The sequence below is a fragment of the Epinephelus lanceolatus genome, chromosome 18, assembly GCF_041903045.1.
Source record: "Epinephelus lanceolatus isolate andai-2023 chromosome 18, ASM4190304v1, whole genome shotgun sequence".
NCBI classification, from domain to species: Eukaryota; Metazoa; Chordata; class Actinopteri; order Perciformes; family Serranidae; genus Epinephelus; species Epinephelus lanceolatus.
The window spans coordinates 21,875,139-21,895,944 of record NC_135751.1 but is presented as its reverse complement, the minus strand read 5'-3'; the positions used below and the strand labels follow the sequence as shown (position 1 = coordinate 21,895,944).

Sequence of the window (20,806 nt, the reverse complement as noted above, 5' to 3'; positions counted from 1 at the left end):
CACAAAATCTTTGTTTTCTTTTTTTATACCTAAATGAGCTTTCTTCTGTTGTAATGTCCTCAGCTTTGAAACTGAAAATCTAACCATATGGATGAGTGTCATCTACAACATCTTTCCAAGTACACTGGTAGTGGAGCAGCTCCAGACTTTATACCCCCTCACATCATCAAGTTTGAGTTTCAGCACTCCAGAGTGTGGATGTTGGAGAGAGTTGTTCATGTTTACTAATCTTATTGGGCAGTTTTAGACTATAGGAATAACTTGTATGAACTTTGAAAATGGGTCTAGTACCCCTTTAATGTGTGTGTGTGTGTGTGTGTTTGTGTGTGTGGCTGCAGTTGCTGTGGAGTTTTTATTGTTTATACACCTCTGTGTTGTCTGCTTTGGTTGTTTTATTGTGCTGTTGATTCTACAAGAAGTTGCAGCATGTCTTATTAATGCTTGTTGCACACGCCGGGTGTCCTTGGACTCGTGTTTTGGTCATTTTTGTTTAATTGTCTGAGTTTTGTCCTCTTTTCTTGTGAAGCCTAGTGGGGCAGTACAGAGGAGGGCTGATGCATATTTATAATTGTGCACAGGCTGCAAAGCACCATCTAGATAAATGTAATTTGTTGTTGGTTTGGACGTAAGGCTTCGTGGTGTAATGCTGTTTCCTTTTAAAGAATGTAATGCAGTAAACTTTACTCAGAGTACATTTACTCAACTACATTTCACCTTTTACTTGAGTAAAATTTCTTTTAAGTAACAGTACTTTCATTGGGTGTAATATTCAAGCACTCTCTCCAGTTTGGTTGAACTGAATGTGTGGATGTGTCAGTCAGCAAACTGTCAACCCCCCTAAGAATGTTTCAGTAGCTTTTACTTAGTGCATTCTGGGATGTCTTGCAGCTCCCCAGGAATAAGTGGATATGGAAAATACATTTCCCTCAAGGCATCCATTGCAATTCATCATCTGTATATTCCAATTCATATAAGAAAACATGTAATATCCACTTGTATTTGCTACAGATAGACGCATCTAATAGTTCATGGTAGCTATAGCCTCATGTTGCACTTACTGGCAATTGTAAGGTCGTCACCATAAGGCTGAATAAAATGGGAAAATAATCTAATCACAAATTCTTAGACCAATATTGCTATTGCAAGAAATCATCCTATAGGATGACCTACACAACACTGGGTCTACGTAATATGATGAAATGAGATGAACTGAACCGCAAAACCACAGTGATAAGTTGCTTTTTCGCCAAGTAAGAAAAAAACCCAGTCACAGCCTTAAAGACAAGTCATTCATGCCTTTTTCCGTGTGAATGACTTTTTCTGTCCCATTTTGAAATCATTTTGGCGTTCAGTCATAGCATGAAAAAAAAACATTTTACCCCATATATATATTGTTCTTCAAAAATCGAATGCAGCAAATGGACCAGTGTTTATAAAGAATACTCAGAGGTGCTGCCCTGAAGCGAATAACTAATAGCTGGCTGCAACCCTAAAGCCCATTAGTTCAAAGATAGATGAGAAATGGATGAGATATGAGGCCATAAATAAACTGAATAAATTCCGTACATTCAGATTGACAGAATAAGTTACAAGTCAACAGAGGCAAATATTGGAAAACAACAGCCTAGAGACAAACTATAGTGTATACATCTTATTCTTAGTGTCAGGGGCTGATGGAAACAATAATTATGAATATAATATTCCATTTCTGCCAATAGATGCCCCTAAATCCTACACACTGGACCTTTCAGTAAAATCTGAGAGAAGAACAACAGAGCACTTTAGAACAACAGGCGTGGTGTGAACATTCATTTATGAAAAATAAATATCTCCAGTCAATTACAGAATCAAATCAAACTAAAGTGCACACTGACTGTGGCTCTGCAACTCTAAAAATACCGAGATAACTCAAAGCCTCGTTGTAAACATGTTCACTGTTCCTGCTTTGGCTTTCAGACTGAGATCAGGAAGCACACGGGAGACTCTCTGCTCCAGTCACCAACACACGCCTGCTTTTAGCGCGTACACCGTATCGCTCTCCCTTGCTAGACCACACACTCGCTACAGCAAACATGTCAACATGTGGATTGCACTTAAACCTGACCACTGCCATTTTCTACCACTGTGAGCATCAAATCTTGTGCATGGCACTTTACTACTCTCATCTGCATATGTCACGTGAAGTGTAGGGCAGTGTGTGTGTGTTTTCACCTGGAGCCTAAGGGGCCAGATGTTTCCAACCTGGTTGTATTTTTTGTATCGCAGATATATGATTGGAAAATTGCATTCTATTACATTGTGATGTTGGTTGGCATCCCCCAGTATGTTTGCCTGGGAACCAGTTATTTGCTCTGACAGATGCATCTCATTTCCCTCTCGTTCAGATAGCTTTCCAGCTGACCTGGCCTGGGTCGGGCCAGTCACAACAGTTTATCTAATACAGGGCGGGTTCGATACAATGACTGACAATTTGTAGAGCCTTCATGCTTAATGCAAAATACGTTATGACATCATTTTTGGCTCATGCACCCTCACATCGGGACACGACAGCAAAGCTTAGTAAAGAGAAGTGCACTGTGATTGAGGCACTTCTTAAAGGGCATAGATATAGGATTCATAATTCCCGACCAGTACAGTAGGTGTCGCACTCACACTCGCCCGCTCTCGCTCCAGTCTTCAATTCTACAGGTTGCCACGTAACCACATCAAAATATTGACATTTTTTGGGCCCGTAAAAATTTCTAAAACAATTATTTCTCTACTGTAATTATTTTTTTTCAGGAAAATATAGACTTTAATTCTACATCTTTCTAGACGTTCTGTGGATGTATTATTTTTGAAAAAATATTCTTTTTGATGAAACAGCTATACTGTACATATGACCTTTAAAACTTCCAAGATGGCTACAGCTGATGTGTAACTTTCTGTTAAATAACAATTTTCATATTCTGATGGCAAAAACTGCAACAATCGTTCAGACATATTGATGCTACACCATCACAGCTCTTCTCTGCACACTGTAGTCTGTTTACTTTTGTCCATCTCTCAGCCCTATGTCATGTTTCTCTGGTCCGATTGGTTTTAGGTCTACCCAGTTTGATCTATGGCCGCTGACAACCCCCCATTGGAAACTGAAAATAAACTGCGAGGTTTCAGACTTATTCAAATTTGTGAAATGGTCTGATGATGCCAGGCTACCAGTATGTGCATAGAACTATAAATGAAAAGCTTGTGCTTTGCACCTAGGATAAAGACAAAGATGGATGAGTGTGAAAAGAAAACCCAACTACAGTATGTACTATAGCACATGAGCAATGAGTTACAGTGTCTTCAAAATATACAGCTGAGCATATAGACGTTTTAGGCCTTGATGCCACAAGTAAAAGAAAAAGAAACACTTGCTGCACCTTATCATTGTTGCCAGGCAACCAGCCCATCACGTCCTTACACTATCCGTCCATGTAATCAATATATCTTGGGGGTTTTTCACAGTGATTAGTAGCTAGTTACTAAAATGGACAGGCAGAGGGTACTTGCTGTAGCTCTGGTTGAGGGTGAGAGGCTGTCAGCATATAGTTTGTTGGGTGCAGGGTAACAGAGATCTGTGTGGGTACATGAGACCCTAAAAAAGGGGGTGGATTATAGGGAGTACCACCAGTTGGTCCAGGAGCTTCGCCTCCATGATGGCCATTTCCAGGCATATTTTAGGCAGGTTCAGGGGCAGTTTGACAACCTGCTGGCTAGCGTCAGGCCGTAAAGTTCTGGGTATCCAGCAACCGCTACCACCAGTTTGTCCTCCATTGTTAACCAACTGTAAACTTATTATTGTGACCACTACAGAAGGCCCACCTCTCAATTCATCCAATTGGACAATGGGAAAAAAGATGACAAAACAAGAGATGACGTGGGGCGCTTTTCTACTCTGAGCTGAAGTTTTTTCAACTCAAGGAGTTCAGAGTGCTCCAGCCAAACACCAGGCGCCTAGAGTACAGAACTGTGAGGCGCGTTGCATTGCAAAAAACGTGAGCAAAAAACTTCATTCTCATTAATAACAATTACAAAAAGGCACCTCCAGCTGCTAAAACACTTTATGTGTGATCAGGGCCTTAGTCTTTAAAACACACTACAGACACACAAACAGAATATATAGGCAACAAACAAGGAGCAAAGGCAAAAAATAGGAAACAGACAGCAAAAATAACCAAGATGAAAGGTTAAGAACTTAAAAAGGCAGCGCAGATATCCAGAATATATCAGGATGATACACATAAATACACAACACATTTATTAATTATGCAGTGAAAGTCAACAGGTACCCAGTCAGGATATAAATATCCAATCTCCCACAGCTATCAAAACAGAAGGGGACCAGCCCACAGTACCATTATAACAGTGTACACAAGTTAATGGATACAAACACAGTATAATGCAAACAGAATAAGTCTCATGGAGGTGCAAACGTGCTGTCAAGTAGGTGTTTATTGAATCTCAGTTCTCAGTTTGTGCACTCTGTTTAATTTTTACTAAGTACTCCGCTTACTCACTCTTTGACAGCCCACTCTGTTGCTGCATAACCGGCCTACTGTTTCATACACCCCCTCATCTCCTGCACGTTGCACTGAACTGGCCAGAAATCATCTGAACATTGACAAATGTTGCAGGGCTCTGGTGCATATAGGCGGATCACGTGTGCATATGTCCAACTACCCACACAAACAGACACCCACCCACACAGACACGCACCTCTGAAAGTCCAAGCACACAGAAGCTATTTATTCAAATCACTCTGAACAAAAACAAAAACAGTCCCAACTCTCAAAGGTCACAGTTTGACATGAAGTCTGTTTAGCACCAAATGCCTTGCTTGCCTACACTTTGACAGCCCACTCAATTACTTTGCGTCCAACCTACTTTTTTTCCAACACCCAACTTATCTCCCACATGCTTCATGAACTGGCCAGGGAAATATTTGGTCAAAATATATTTTCTTTACCAATTAAAAACTTATTTTACAGCATTGCAGATGGAATAGTTGGAGGAATGTGTAACAGTAAACTGTTCCACCAGCCTGGAGTCTAAACAAATGCAGTGTCACCATCCTCCTGGGCTGTGGTCACAGTTGGGACCTCTCCATCCTCTGAGCTGTGATAAATGATCACACATACGTACACACATCAGGCATTTCATGCTTTCCTTTGGCCGTAAACGATGCTCCCCACCCCTCAAACTTCCCAGAATCCAATCAGTCGCAGGTGTCTAGTGTAATGACTCACTATGCACCAAATCCGAAAGTGTCTGTGTGTAAATGCGTGCCCGACTGTGCCCTCCTATTGCATTTTATCTCATCTCATTTCAGTCAGTCAGACAGAGAGGTCAAAGGGGGATGAGGTGCTCTAAAGTCTGCGCTGTGAGCGTTCTCGCACCACTGTCCTTCAGGGTCAGCTCTGCTCTGGATGGTGCTTTGTCTGCCTTTGCAGAAAGCTGAATAGAGGCTTTTCCACAAGGCTACTTTACATTCTTTGAACAGAGGGCGGTTTTGACATTGTTAGTGCAACCTTGCCTTTCTGTGTCAGGGAGAGCCTTTGTGGATCTGGTCCGCTCAAATAATTCCCACACATGCTCTGGGTTCAAATGAGGCTGTCTTAGCGGGCGTGGTGCTATTGCGTGCACATACAGACAGACACGTAGTCTTTTGACTTGTGTGCAGCACAAATAGCGCTGACCCCAGGTGTCCTCATTAGGCACGGCTGTGGACTGTATTTGACGGGAGCACTTGGCTGCGATAACTGGCGTCTTACAAGCAGTGTGCATGTACAGAGGAGGGTAGACACAATAACATAAACACCCACACTGTAATTCAGTCCAACACAACTATAAATAATATATCTGCAAAGCTTGTAATATTCAGTTTTTGTTGAGAGTGTCGGAGAGGAGATGATTTCATTTCATGGCATTCTCTGAAGCCTTCTTTTGTATTTCGTATTGAATTGTAAGAGGTAACACAAACTGGGCCCTCAAAACTTGAAAGATGAAATCAACACCTCTCCGACAAAGACGCAACAAAATAATATCCTTACACGCCTCAAAAGGTTTATACATGTTTTTTTTTCTAATTTCTATATTCAATGTTTAACTGATTTTCACAGAGAAATATGAACATATTTCAAACCAGATAACCCGATTTTCACCTGTATTCTAATTCTCCACCCACCTAGAAGTTATGTTTCACTCTGCCAACAGGCTCACAACAGCTACAGTAAACAAGATCACCTTGCAATGTTGAAAAGTGAAAAGAAAAATGAGCAGAAAATACCAATGAGCAGCTGATTACATCACTTGAAATAAGTAAAGCATAAGTAACAATGTTAACATATTAACCTGAGTTGAAGACACGCGTGGGTACAATGTTTCCCACAGAGTTAGGGCAAGGGATGCGCTTGATCAGCAAACATTCTGTTTTTGTGTGTATGAGTGTGTGAGTCTCCCTTTGTGATCACTCTGAGCCCCCTCTCTGAATTCAGAGGTTTTTGCTGGTCCGTGAATGCAGCGCTGGTGGAACTCTTTATTAGGTTTTTGTTATTTTTCTCAGCAGCAGTCGTTCATTAATTCATATAGAAAAATAACACTCTATTTCTTAGAATGTCAGCACTCTATTTTTAGTGTTGTCTATTTGTTGTGTCTAACCTGTGTAAAGGCAGCAACAGAAAGTTTGCTTTCATTTGCTTCTGCAGTGGCTGCTTGACTGGTCAAATTCTTTAACCAGCTGATCAGTTTGTGTTTGGAACAATCAGCACTGATCGGATCAGATCAGATCTCCATCGGAACACAGTTGGTTTCACCTAAAGTAGGTTAGAAAAACAGTAAACAGCATTAAAATGAGAGCACTGTAGTTCTAAAAAATAGAGCATTCTATTTTTATATGAATTAATAAACACTTAGGTTTCACTTTCTGGCGCTCTGCTGCTCTGTCTGTTCCTAGAGTCGGCCTACTCTCTGTGCGAGTGTGGTCTGATATTGTTGCGGTTGGCCTCAAATAAATGAATTTGTGGGAAACCCTGGGGTAGATATATATTTATACAACCACATGGATAAATATGTTGCAACCACATACTGTACTAATGTTGTCATGATACCAGAATTTTAAACTTAAATACAATACCAGTATAAAAAACAGTACTCAATACCTTTTTAAATACCACGGCAAAAAGAAGGAACATCCTAGGTACATAAAATAGGAAAACTTTTTCTTTTTTTTAAAGTAACATCCTGCATACAGCCCTGCTATGGAAAAAATCAAAATCTCAATCATGCCAACAGCTTTTTTTATAGCATTAGTCCTTTCGTTATCATTGAATGTACAATGGAGATTGTATTATTTTAAACACAAGGTATTGAAGTTTAGATACATTTGACAACCTCATACTGTACTGTATAGTACTCTAGACTTGTAGGGAATTCAACCTGCATTAAACTACAATCTCACTGACTATGTGCTACATAAGCAGCACTGACAATACTAGAAAGCATACACATAACATATATATACAAATCATATTGTATGTAGTGTTTTTTTATTCTGCATGCTTATTAAAAACCTGCAGAAACTGCATTCTTTACGCGCATACATACAGTATATAACAATCTTTATAAAGACAGTGCATCTATACTTTCACATATCTGGGTGAACACAAACACTCAGGATGGCTTTATCAAGTTTGTGTCTTCCTCAGCCGGAATGCGCTGTCTCTGTTGGGATATGCTTCTTTTAAAGTGTGCGTGAGTGTGGATTTTGTCTGCATGAACGTATGCTTGAAACAGTAGCAGACAGAGACTGTCGGGGGAAAAGGCAAACTTCAATGAGAATGACTGCAATATGTGAATTCAGGTGTCTCATTGATCCACCAGGACCTCAGAGCCGATTCAGCATCTCAATTTACCTCCATCTCTCCTCACAAGACCGCATCAATGTCAGCTCCTCCTGTCTTACCCGCTCTTTTCTACCTCTCTACTCCCAGGCTTTCACTCGCTCGGTGGATCCACCCTCTCATTCATTCACTGGTTTTAAGCACCCACAAGAAAAAAAAAACAGCTTTGCTGTGAATGAGCTGCCATGGCCCATCAAGCAAGTGAAAGCTGTTAAACATTATTTCTCAGCATTTTATTATTTAGTTTGGAAAAGACAAGAGGGTAAGAATGGAAAGATGCCAACCTGCAAACCACCAATCAATGCAGTTGCAGATCTGGAGAGTCAACAAACAGCTGTAGATCACTTGTAAGCAGAGGTCCTCTCTTGCCTGTACTCTCATCCCTGATCTGTGTGTGTTTATGTGCTTGCCACTAGCAGGAAATTACATTTGCATGCACTGCACTATAGGTCAATACTACTCCATGCAAATAAAACATAGATTTATTGTCTTGTTGCTGAAACACTGTAGTGGAGTTTTGCGTGTGTACACACTTTTCGCATTACATTACATTTATTTGCTAGTCATACATGACACAATTATTCACAAAAAAAGAGCGCTGACTTATATTTTTCACTTAGAGGAAGGCAGAATGAGCACAAGTCTGAGTAAACAGATTTTGTGTGTGCAGCATTTACTGTGTAACTATGCAAACAAAGCATTTGTCATCTTCACTGATTTGTAAAACAGTTAATTTTCTTAATTCTTATTTAATGGATTTATATTAACAAAAGAAACATTAGAAGGCTAAGGCTCAGTGAATTCAATTCCATGGGTGAGTTTAGGACATTTCTTTTATCAAGGCAATGCATGCTACATTCACTTTAAAGGGACAGTTCGCCTTTTTTGAAGTGGGGTTGAATGGGGTGCTGTAGATGTTAATCATCACGCCCCCACTTTGGAGAAACAGGCTGGAGTCCAACATGGACGATAAGCAATGTACTGCTGTGATTAGGGGCAGTATCAAAATGTATTTTAGCCACCTAAAAAAAGTCCCACCTAACAAAATAAATATCAGTTTAAGTGTATGCTATATTGAGAGTATTTTCACTGCCTTACTTTAAGGTCAGAGAGTGATTTCTAACTAGAAAATGAAGCCGTTTTATTGCTCTCTTCAAAGCCAGAGTCCATTGAGAAAAACTTTGATTTAATATTGCTTAAATACAGGAGCCACTTGAATACAGCTGCCTGGATCAGTCTTTTTGTTTGTGTTATTGTGTATTTTGGCATTTAGTCCGGATTCACAAAAGTCACACAATAACACAAACTAATTTACTGATGCAGCAGTAGACCAGCAGCTCCTGTATCCAGCGAGCTAAAAGTGCTGTTTTTGTCAGTGGGGTCTGGTGGCTTTGACAGGAGTATAGATGGGGAACTGAAGCCGTTGGAACGGGCTGTCTGACAGAAGGGTAACAGGCTGAAAAAACTCTCAACATAGCACACACTTAAACTGATATTGATATTTTTTAGATGGCTAAGTTACATTTTGTTCCCGACCCCCATCCACAGCAGTACATTACTTAGCTTCTGTGTCTGACTCCAGCCTGCTTCTCTAAACTGGGGACGTGCCAACTGACACCTAGTGTATATAATTCATTGACTATGGGTAATTATCCCATAAAACCCCACTTCAAAAAAAAAACAAACTATCACTTTCAGCAGCTCTGTTGCTCAAAAAAGAATAATTAGACCAACAATGTCTTTCCATTAGCGTCATATTATCCTGCATGACTGATCAACTGTGGGGTAAAGGAGACTATTCACTTCAGCAGCCTGTATGTGACAGACGGCGCAAGACACGAGCGCATTGCGGCATGGCAGTTTTGCATGTCTGCGTGGGTAACAGTCGTGTCTCAAAGTGAGTGTGTTATTGACAGCTGTCACCTTCTCCATGAGCTGGCGAAGTTGCCTGCTGCGTGGGTCGCGGTTACACATGTTCTGGGCTGGTGCGACCACAGTACAGATACACTTCCCATCTGCGTCCTGTGCCGAGCTGTAGATCTGCCAGCCCTCCTCTGGGCTTGGGTACAGAGCCTGCAGAAACACAGAGACATATATATATATAATTATATATATATATTAGAGCAAGAGAAGAAACTGGTTGGTTCTGTCTGCTGTTGTTTATCCATGTTGCTACTAAGCAGGCTTTTCAAAATGGATGAGGGCAGAAAATATATTTTTTCCTGCCAGCATGTATCAACTGTAATCTTAGAAGTGTTCCTCCCTTATAAAACATTTCATAACTAATAAATTTATCTAATACTTGAAAGTGTTGTAGAAAGTGTTTGCAGGGAAAAAGACGATCTAATACATTCCATATCGTGATTAGATGTGCCCATTCTGTCACCATACGTTAGCTGCAAAGTCATAATTCCTCCATGGCATTCTCTTTCTCTCTTGCAACCCTGTCAAAAGTTACTCTTCCCCAAAGGCAATTAATGGCAATTGATCCCTCCAACTACTCAAACTCACTCGCAGTCTAATTTTAGTATTAACTGGAGAGCAACAGAGAGAGAGAGAAAGCAAAGGCAGTGATTGACAGAGGTGGCACTCACAGCAGTACAGACAGGAGACGAGAGAGATGGAGGATAGAGGAATCAGAGGGAGAAAATAAGCAGAAATGGGTGCAGATTAAGATAAGACAAGAACATTGGTAGAAAATACACAAAGGGATGAAAAACACAACGGCATGACAGAGATAGAGTAAGAGCTCGATGGAGGATGAAGAAAGACAAAGACAAATGGGAGGAAAACGGGGGTTTTCAAAGAAAAGAGGAAGAGGGAGGGATCAGGCCAGGCTGTGTGAAAGCAGAGCATCTAATAAGTTTGGACACAGAGAGGAAATGGAGCTGTTCAGGATCGATAATGCAGCCCGTAACCAGTGGAGGAGGGGCGAGGCTGAAAGGATGGATGTCTCTCTCTGACTAATCCAATCAAAAGTAGTGCTGTGTGCTTGCGAGCACACACACACATGTAGACACAGTTTACGCGAAGGCCCGGCAAGGACGAGCCGTTCATTCACACTGCACCTACACACACGCGGCATATAAAGCAAAATGTAATGAGAGCAGGAGCAGCCATTTTGGTGATAAAATTAAAGACCCATCCACATAAGTGGAAGGAAAAGGGCTGGAAATAAAATCTTGTGGCTCGGCTCGGTGCCGCTCTCCTGCTTTCCTCTGAGTGGTGTTGTGCTCTCGTCTCTTTGGGTCAGGGGATCAGATTAAAATGTCTTGGGGGACAGGGGGACTGTGTGATTGGAGTGTAAAGTAGCAACCACCCTGCAAGCCAATATGCTCACTGTCACATCTTGTCACTCCTGCCAATCCCTTGGCACCCCACCCCCTCACTCCCCTTCCTCTCTCTGCTCTTAGTGCCTTTTCCTCATCCTCCCACACACTCTCAGAAGGAGTGAATTTTAAATCTGACTTACTCTAAATGAATTGAGGTGAACAGACTACATGAGTGACTTAAGTATGCTGTAATATCGACCATCACAATGACATTATACATTCCTTTTATATTTTATCTTTTTCATTATTTTCAAGTATTTTAAGTAGACTCATACATTTTTAAAATTAATACATCTAAATTTAATTAAACTAAGTAAGAAGTCATATTCTATTCACATTCTCTATTCATACAGTATTACATACATACATTAGTCATATTTCTGTATGACTGAAAGTCTGCCGTGCACATGAATGACTCACGATGGAACTTACTGGCACTCTTCCTAACTTATTATAAAATTATCCTTAATATTGATGCATATTTGTGAGTCAGTGTGCAGCCAGCTCCTGCAGTGACTTGCACAGTTTTTTTTTCTGTCAGTCAGCACCTTTCTTATCATTAGTCTGGCTTCTTTGAGGCAATCCAGCTTCAGTCGGCTGTTAGGTGGAGAGACGACCAAGGTCTACAGAGGCCAGAGTTGGAGTTAAAACAAGACAAAAGAGGCAGTCTCCACAGCGGAGCCTCCTCCAATTTCTTTCAACTGCATCTGACTGTCTATTTCATTCTGCCGTTGCCTGAGGGGGAGATACTTTTCCTCTGTCTGCTTCTCTGCCCGCATCTCACTCACTGTCAGGACTTCTGATTTATTGCAGCATATGTGCATGAGCGCGTGTGTCATGACAGTGTGTATCTGGAAAGATCTGCAGATGTACACGCGAGAACAGCACACACAGTATTTGCGTATTCTTGATCATACCGTACAGTATTTACATGAATGGATTTTTACAGATTTTAATAATGCATGCATTTAAAACTGCAACTATCTACCCCTGAGAGGGTTTGTTTGGAAACCCCTGCAGCTGTAACGCATGATTACTGCAGCACTGTAGGAGAGCATATACAATGGCTGCCATAGTACTATGAATGTGTGTCTGATAGCGGATCGTGAGGCCACAGCATGGCACACCGGCTTCTCATTACAGTCGCTACCCTGCAGTGTTAACAGGTGGAGGTTAGCTTGCCTCAAACAGCAGAATCCACTTATGTTACTCACTCTGAGGGCATGTGCAGCCTCCTGCATTCAATAAAATTACCTCATATCCATACATGTGGGGGCTGTCAGCCTACGCACCAGATAGTCACTTTCAGTTAAGAAAGATTCTTGCGAATGGATGCAGAAGTGGGCATCAATATTTCATACTGCTATCAGCCTAAAAGGGAGCCATAGTTGGCGCCACACTGATTTTTTTATGATATGTTACATAGTGGGCAGTAATAAGCAAGAAGTTCAGAATTCAACAAAGTAATATTGGGAGCATGTCAGCTCCATTACCATAAGACTTTCTTCATTTTCCAACATGTTTAAACTCACGCTGCGCTCCTCATGTGCCTTTTCGCAAGCCGGGGAGTTTTCACAGCATCACATCTTCTCCTCTCTTCATTAATGTTTCATAAATGCTGGGCTGAAATTAAGAGCTTATTTGAATCAGTTCCAATTTCATTACCACCCACCTATCCATTCTGCACTAACCTCCCCATTCTCATCACAGTGGCAGTTTAGAGAGCAGGAGGGAAGAGGTAATTCTTAAATGCAAATGTGCTTTGTCCCTATATGCTTTGTGCCTGAGCTGTTGCAGGGAGATCTATATATCAGCACTCATATGTGACTGATCTCTCGGGGTGCAAGTAGTAAACTTGAATATGTTTTGGAACACTGGGTAATTTATGTAAATATGATTAAGTCTCCTCTCTGCAGCGAAGAGTGGGTCATTGACATTGGTTCATTTAACATAGTGCTCACACCATGCCGCCCATCAGATATCTCATTAATGTGGGAAAAACAACTTCCTCAATATCTAATGTTATACAGAATCATATTCGGGATATACAGACTGAAATGAATGAATAATGTTTGCATACTGCAGGCAGGTCAGGCCTCAGAGTGTTTGAGTAGTGATGATAACATAACCTGTGCTATCATCATCATGCTATCAGTGGCGCCTAGCTGGGGGCACTTCAGGTCTGGGGGATAATCCTCTCCTCCCAGACACAGACGGCGGTTTCAGGGGAGAGGAGGTGTTCAGTTCACTGTCCCAGAAATTCACCCATTAGATGTGAGGGATGAAATAGAATATGTAAGTGCCAGATTTGAAGCTGTCACAGCCATGGCTGCCATGCAAAAGCCCATTAAGGAAGAAGACAGCGGCAATGAAAACAACAGGAAACCGCAAAGGGGCAAGAGAGATGAAAAATCAATTGGGCTTGCTCACTAAAGTGAAAATTACTCTTCAAGATTTCTGGCCTGCCCCCTTTTCGCGCCACCCCAGGGTTCCCTCTGTTCCAGCGATATCGCATCTGACAGCTCGGGTCTGTGAAGTCCCACCATCCACTGATGGCATGTCTTCCAACCACAACCACAACCAATCTTCCCAATAGAAAACCGATTTAAGTGTGAATCGCTGATACACTGATAGGCAGAAAGGGAAGAGTTGTGGTTTGAGAAAAGCTGACGGGGAAAAGAGAGATGGCTCTAATTTCCTCTACCTTAGTTCAAATGCTGCCCAGCTACAATGCTGAATGAGACCTTCAGTTAAATCCCTGCTGAGGGAGTGGAAGAAGAGATGAGATGAGAGAGTGTGGCCATTACTAAGCTAAAAAGTCGTAACCAAATGCGACTCCAACATTTTCTCCTGTACACTGCACACCGTAGAGATCAGATTCATATCAGTTATGTGCATAGTTCAGGCGGAACCATTATGAAAACTAACCACCTTGTGGCATTACCTGAGAATTCCCTCATGGCACAAAGGTGTTCAGAAGCCTTACGTTGTTAATGATTTACAAAGTTCAGAGGGATTATCCAATTAGACATTCGAGCTAGTGGTATCACTGTCGAGAGTTGCAGGATGGACTTCCTCTGGCGTTTCATTAGACCGACCCCGGAGCTGGCTGCTGTAAAGCCAGAGCTAAATGAGATCATAAATCTACAGCTCCCTACTTTATGAGCATGACGGGAAGTCTATTATAACTTTCATAAGCAGCAAGCAGAAGGGGCAAACAGGCAGAGGCAGGCGCAAGTCCTAAGATATGTGAGGGAGCTGACCGCCACATTGTGAGCTGAGCTTGCCACTGCATCTGAGAGACTGCAATGCCACAAAGGACGGACAGTGTGAGAGCAGGAGGACTGAGATAAAGTTGTATTGGGAGAAAGAAAGAAGCATTCTGAGAACATGAGGTGTCAAGGTGAGATAGTCTGAGAGTAAGGAAAACAAATAAAGAGGCACTGCCGATGTAGTCTCTTCTGTTTCCCTCCCACAATGCCAACTTTGTTTATCCAAGTTCCACAGCTTCACTTTCTGTCCCTCTCTCTTCCTCTCTCTGCAGATTTATATTTTATGCCAGGCATTAACTTCTCTAAATGCCTGTCCCCAGCAAAGTAGAAACATCTGTCTCTGTTACACAGACCTCACTTCTATCTGCGCTCCGGCCAAACAATCAGATCTCATTTTTCAAATTTTGCTTGTTTTTGCTGTAACTGACCGCACACAAATAAACATGCAAATGCACACCCTCACTCTTCAAACGATCAATCAGTCAATCCTCAATGCACAGGCCAGCTGCTGGCCTTTAAAATCAAACTCCATGAGTGCTCCTAGTGAAGTCCCTGGTCTCCCCTGTGCCCAAGGAAAACCTATTACCACAATCAGCACAGCATGGTTGCCAGTCAATAATATGACTCATAAACTCATCATGCCCCTCTCCCTGCTGCCTCCTTTTTCCTCCCTGCTGCCTCGCACTCTCTCCCACTCCATCACGCCCGTGACTGCCGCCCCTCCTGCGTGGTGCCCTGCTCGCTTTCCATCTGCAGCTCACTCAATCCAATCCGGATCACACTTGAACGACAGTGGGGGTGGGCAGATGCGACAAGCTTTTCTTTTTTTTTTTTAAGTGTGGGGGTGCTCAGTTGGAGAACTCCAGGAGAAGTGAGACAAAATTACACTCACCAATGCTCAGCACTTGAGCTACAACGTTATACTTTTTGGAGCACGCTGCCAGGGCCATGCCAGGTGCCCTGGTGTAAAGCATTTGGCACCCACTCTGCTGTTAGACGGGTACAAGATAGCTTTATCACGGCTGGTGTTAAATAGAGGAGGGAGATGAGAGAGTGGCAGGGCGGCTGGTGTGAGAAAACACTATATAAACTGTTAGAACACAGTCAGTGGTTCAATGGAGGAAAATATGGATTGTAGAAGTGTGTGAATTGTGAAATCATCAAATTACTTTTGAAGGGCAAAGCAATGATTCAGGTATAAGTTCAGCTGGATTGAAATTACACTCTCATAATAGAAAATGAACCATGTCAAAAGCCTGATTATGAGCTCAACTATAAAGTCTGGGATCAATACTGCTTTGTACACAGGCTATCACACAATTAGCTCATGTATCAAAACAATTTAAAATTATATTACAACGTTGGCTCCCATCGAGATTCTGGCTCCGCACACCGTTTCACATTGACTAAGTAATAGAGGACACCTGTCAGGGCCTGAACTCAAATAAAGTTTGTTTGAAAGCATCACGTTAGACATAAAAGCAAAGTGCTCAAATAAAATTCTGCAGCAGTGTTTAATCTCTAATCCATAGCCAGGAATCGATCTTTACAATCTGCTTTATTGGATTGCACAATAGATGTGATAAAGTTTACAGTCCTGCTCGCTGACAGACAGAGGCTGGGCGACCCCAATCAGACTCTGAGTTCTGGCTCTTTGTTCTCTGCCATTTGTTTATCCATGCTCCCCTTTTGATGGTGTGAATATTTTCTTCACTCTTCTGCATCACAGCTTTCTTATTTTAGATATCAAAGGGAGAGTCTCCACACACACATGCTGTCTCTCAGTGCAGAATTACGGGTATACAAACACAGTATGTGGAGGTTTATGATTTATGTATGCCCATCCTGCATGCACAGTTGAGCACATGCACACAGTATTTATTTATTTTAAAAAAAAAACAATATGTGACTGTAATTCTTTACTTACAGGGCCAGTGTGAAGGATTTAAGGGGACGACTGGCAGAAATTGAATGTAATATAATAAGTATGTTTTCTTTTGTATATAATCATCTGAAAATAAGAGTCGTTGTGTTTCTGTTACATTAGAATGAGCTGTTTATATCTACATACAGAGGAGGTCCTCGTCCATGGAGTCTGCAATGTTGCACTGCCATGTTTCTCCAGTAGCCAGCAATGGACAAACCAAACACTGGCTCTAGATAGGGCCATTTGCATTTTTGCAACGCCACTGTAGTTAGCAGCCCGTTCACGACAAGAGTGTCAGAAAAATATATATATTTTTACAAACTATGTCTATTTGTTTTAGAGAAAGGAGACCTCTACGGATAATTCGGATCCTCCTGAAAGTCTTCGGAAGGAGGGTCTCTTGATCTGCTTCTATACTCTTTGTGTCCATGGTCGCCAGCATACGAAAATGCATACGTAAAATCTGTAGCTTGAGCGACAGTCCTAGAGCTGGTGAAAATTGGATGACATGGGTGTTGGTGACTTAGTGGATAGACAAAGGCCTCGTCCCTACGGTAGCGGCCCGGGTTCAACTCCACTGATGATGCAAAATGCATCATCAGTGGATTTGAGCTAAAAGATGAGCAGGTAGATCTGGCCACTGGTAAGATGGAGGGAAGTTTGCCATAGTTCATTTACACATACTACTTACATTGTTGTCATACAAAGCCAACTGAAAACCAGCAGTGTATCCCTTTAATTATATCTCACAGCCAAGTTGATGTCAATTTTGTTGATTTATTTTGTTGAAGTATTATTGCACGATTGTAAATAAGATTTTATGTGTGCTCAGCCTGGCAGGTTTACATCTCTTGGTTTGACCATGTTGTGCAGACACACCAGTTCCATGTAGTTCCAGGGTCTCTCCTGCTCATTAAGGAACATGGTTTTGCACTATCCAGATGTGTACAAGCATCCAGGCAGTGTTGTGCTCAGTGCCATTGCGGAAAAGCCCGTATAAACTCAGTCAGCTGTGTTCTTGGATCAGCTGGTAAGAAGACAGGCGCAGAGAGCAAGTGAAGCAGACTTTGAAAATAGCTCTGAGCTGGGAGAATATGGGACGCAGCATGCATGGGTGCCAGGGTGGGTAGCAGCCATGCAATGGCCACTGGCGCACTCGCACCACAGTGTCACAAGACCGTAGCCAGATCGCCTTTGATTGGGAGTCTAAACATTATGTGAGTCATGACTGCTCCTGAGATCATCACAGGCAAATGTCTCATTAATAGTGATGGGACTTTGAGGCGAGGTTTTACATTAAAGTTTTATTCGCTGCCATTGTTTATGAGGGGAGATTATTCCTGTCTCAGAGCGAAGACATTTCCCATCACAACAGACTGTTATACTTTAATAATCCCTGGCACAATCAAACAGGCTCATCAGTTTTGATGAAACTTTGATGAAATGAACTTCATGGCAGTCTTTTTCCTCCATTGGTTGTGAATGGCAGTTGCCTAAAACGAAAATAACCACTCATAACTATTGTATCCAGTCTTTTGAAATTCAAATGATAAGGCTTCCAGTCATGAGTATGATGAGTTTACTGCAGAAAAAAAAACTTGCAACATTTTTATTCCTTTCGACCCTGAGCAGGATAAGCGAGTATACAAAATAAATGGATGGCTTATCCAGGCCGAACCCCCCTGGGGCAGGTGGGTGTTCAAAAGGATTATAGCACTTAATGCTGTAAATAATTCAAACAAGCCTTACCTTCTGACATTGTTCCAGAGATTAGTTTATGATTTTACTTTGATGTTGTACTCAAAATTACCTGCTGAGATATGTACACATTGCAGGAAAGATTAAAAAAAATAGGAGCGAAATGCTTTTAACTAGATGCTTGACATTTTCACAAAGGCAACACTTTGCTAAGACACCTTTTTCTCCAAAGAAAACATTTCAACCCGACACCTCGCTCCAACATTAAGGCGACATAAAGCAGGGGGGGGGATTGATGTTTTAACGAGCCGTTATGAATTATAAAAATCTTCTTCAAACAGATGGACCTCCACCCCTGAGAAAAGAATGCCTAAACATACTCAGGGTACATATTTAAAACCACAAACACGCACACGCAGGCACGCATCCATGCACACACACATACACACACACATATCCAGATGGTCGCAGATCTCTTGGGACGTTCAATTTCATTCAATCATTTCAACAGAGCAAGGCATTTGCTTAATGGGTGAGTGCCATAAAAACACATTCAGGATAGAAGCAAAAGCAATCATTAACCGCTGATGAACCAGAAAATATCTCATTTATTTGTCTGTTTGATTTCCCATTGTCTGTCTCACCTCAAATTAGCACTTTGAGAAAGACAGACAGACATAAAACTTGTGTGTGTGCATTACACAGAATAAAATCTGTGTAAACAAAATTTAAATATAGAACCCTGACAAAAAACTGAGCCAAAAACTGTCACAAAACCCCTCCAATGCCCTCTCTCTACCTACATGACCTCCCTACATGCCAGAGTGTTTTGCTCGAGGAGAGGAGGATTGAGAGGATTTGGAGACAAACAGAGCGAAAGAGAAATAAGACATACTCGAAACTGTAACATTGTCTCAACCTCCCCGTCTTCCCGTTCACCTCTGAATCTGAGCACCATCCTTGCCACCCTGGAGGTGACTGACAGATGGGATCAGCCTGAACATCACTCAGAGCAGCTCTCTACCTCCCGTCACCCCGGCAAAAACATATGATTTAACACCGCCAACCACACTGCGTCCTCAGCCTCTCACCATCACTCACAGTCACAAGCCCACAATTCAGCATCATTATACTTAATGTGACTCACACACAAACATATGCATCATTCACGTTCAGTTGAAACATTGCTCCCGCTTGCATGGCTACATCTCTCTCTTACTAATAAAATATAACCCCTGAGATGGACTCTCAAAGTCCTGCTGTCATCTGTGCACCCCTCTCTGGAACCCCTCTGCTGCTCTGTGGTCAAACACACAGACACACACTAACTCACATCTCCCTCTGTCTTCTGCTATGTCACTCTTTTTCATCTCTTTTCCTGTCTTACATTCACAGAAAAATACAGTGCACACACACTTGCAAAAAAGCAAAGGAAGTCATACGCACGCTGACAATCCTCTCCGAGGTGCCCCCTCTGGAGATGGTGGTCCCGTTGAGTCCCACCAGAGAGGGCAGAGTCTGAGACATCCAGTTGGTCACCATGGCCATGGTGCTGAGCACCGCCCCGATCTTTAGCATGGGAACGCTCATGTTTGCTCCCTGTGGGGCCCCGGCACAGACGGCCTACAGCCAGCCCTACCCTGCCCTGCCCTGGACCTCGGTTCCGGTCAAACCCTTCTCTGCTCCAGACGGCCCAGGCAGGGAACCAGCCAGTCAGCTTCTGCCTCAGCCCGAGCAGCAGCAGAGCCCCCAGAGCTTAATTACCAGACTCACACACCACTGGCTCAGTCAAAGGGACAGCCAGAGACCGGTTAGAGGAGAGCAGCTCACATCCAACAGCATCACGCTGGAATCTTCCCTCTCACAGTGACTGCCTCAGCCTCACCCCCTCCCTCTCTCACACTCTCTTTCCATCTCTCTCACTTCCTCACTCTCCCCTTATCTCTCCCTTTTCTCTCTCTCTCTCTTTCCCTCTCTTCCTCAAGATGCAGAGCTGCGCATTGGCTGCCTCTCTGTCTCAACCCCTCCCAATCAGCCTATGCTCTGTTCCTGCCAGCCCTGTTTTGCATGCATGTATCCATTCTTTTCTCTTTCTCTGACATTTGGCTGTTCTCTTATGACTCACATCTTGGTGTGTGTGCACGTACACATTTCTGAGGCGTGTAGATCAGAGGGAGACTGATTTCAGAGGGCTGCACTGTGCTTTATGTTATGTGGCATGTGTCTACCAAAGGCATCCCAGGCAGGCACAGTAGACTGTCCTGATCACACTGTCTGTACTGCATGGGGGACTGAAGGTATAGAGGGGGGTGTGTGGATAGATTTAAGGCTGGGTAGGGACTTGTGAGGGCAGACATGGGCAGCAAGGTATTAATGTGGGAGAGATCCAGGTGCTCCTGCCCACGGCTGCATCTGACAGCTCATCCATCACTCTGCTTCATGACATATCCTAAATCAGCCTGTAGCTTGCACTTTTCCAGTATCTTACCAACTCCACTCCGCCTGAGGCGTAACCATATCACCATCTTCAGTTGACACTTACCGCCTATTGCACAAGCTCAAATTTGAAAGAGGATTGAATTGGCATAAATGATGGAGCAGATTAAAGCTATCAAAACACCTTGAATGTAAAACTGACAAATGCGGCTTGGA

General features: G+C 42.5%; 1 protein-coding gene across 2 annotated transcripts in view; it reads right to left on the bottom strand.

Moving 5' to 3' along the window:
* The window catches only part of olfm2a (olfactomedin 2a), a 55,331-nt gene that overhangs the window by 9,495 nt on the left and 25,030 nt on the right, over positions 1-20,806 (bottom strand). The window contains exons 1-2 of one of the 2 annotated variants that reach the window (XM_033643760.2): positions 19,601-20,066; positions 9,849-9,998 (exon numbers count right to left, since the gene is read on the bottom strand). In XM_033643760.2, the coding sequence (XP_033499651.1) occupies positions 9,849-9,998; positions 19,601-19,744 (294 nt within the window). In that variant the 5' untranslated portion in view covers positions 19,745-20,066. Of the gene's footprint in view, positions 1-9,848; positions 9,999-19,600; positions 20,067-20,806 lie in introns of those variants that run through there. The other variant, XM_033643761.2, reaches the window with a different exon arrangement.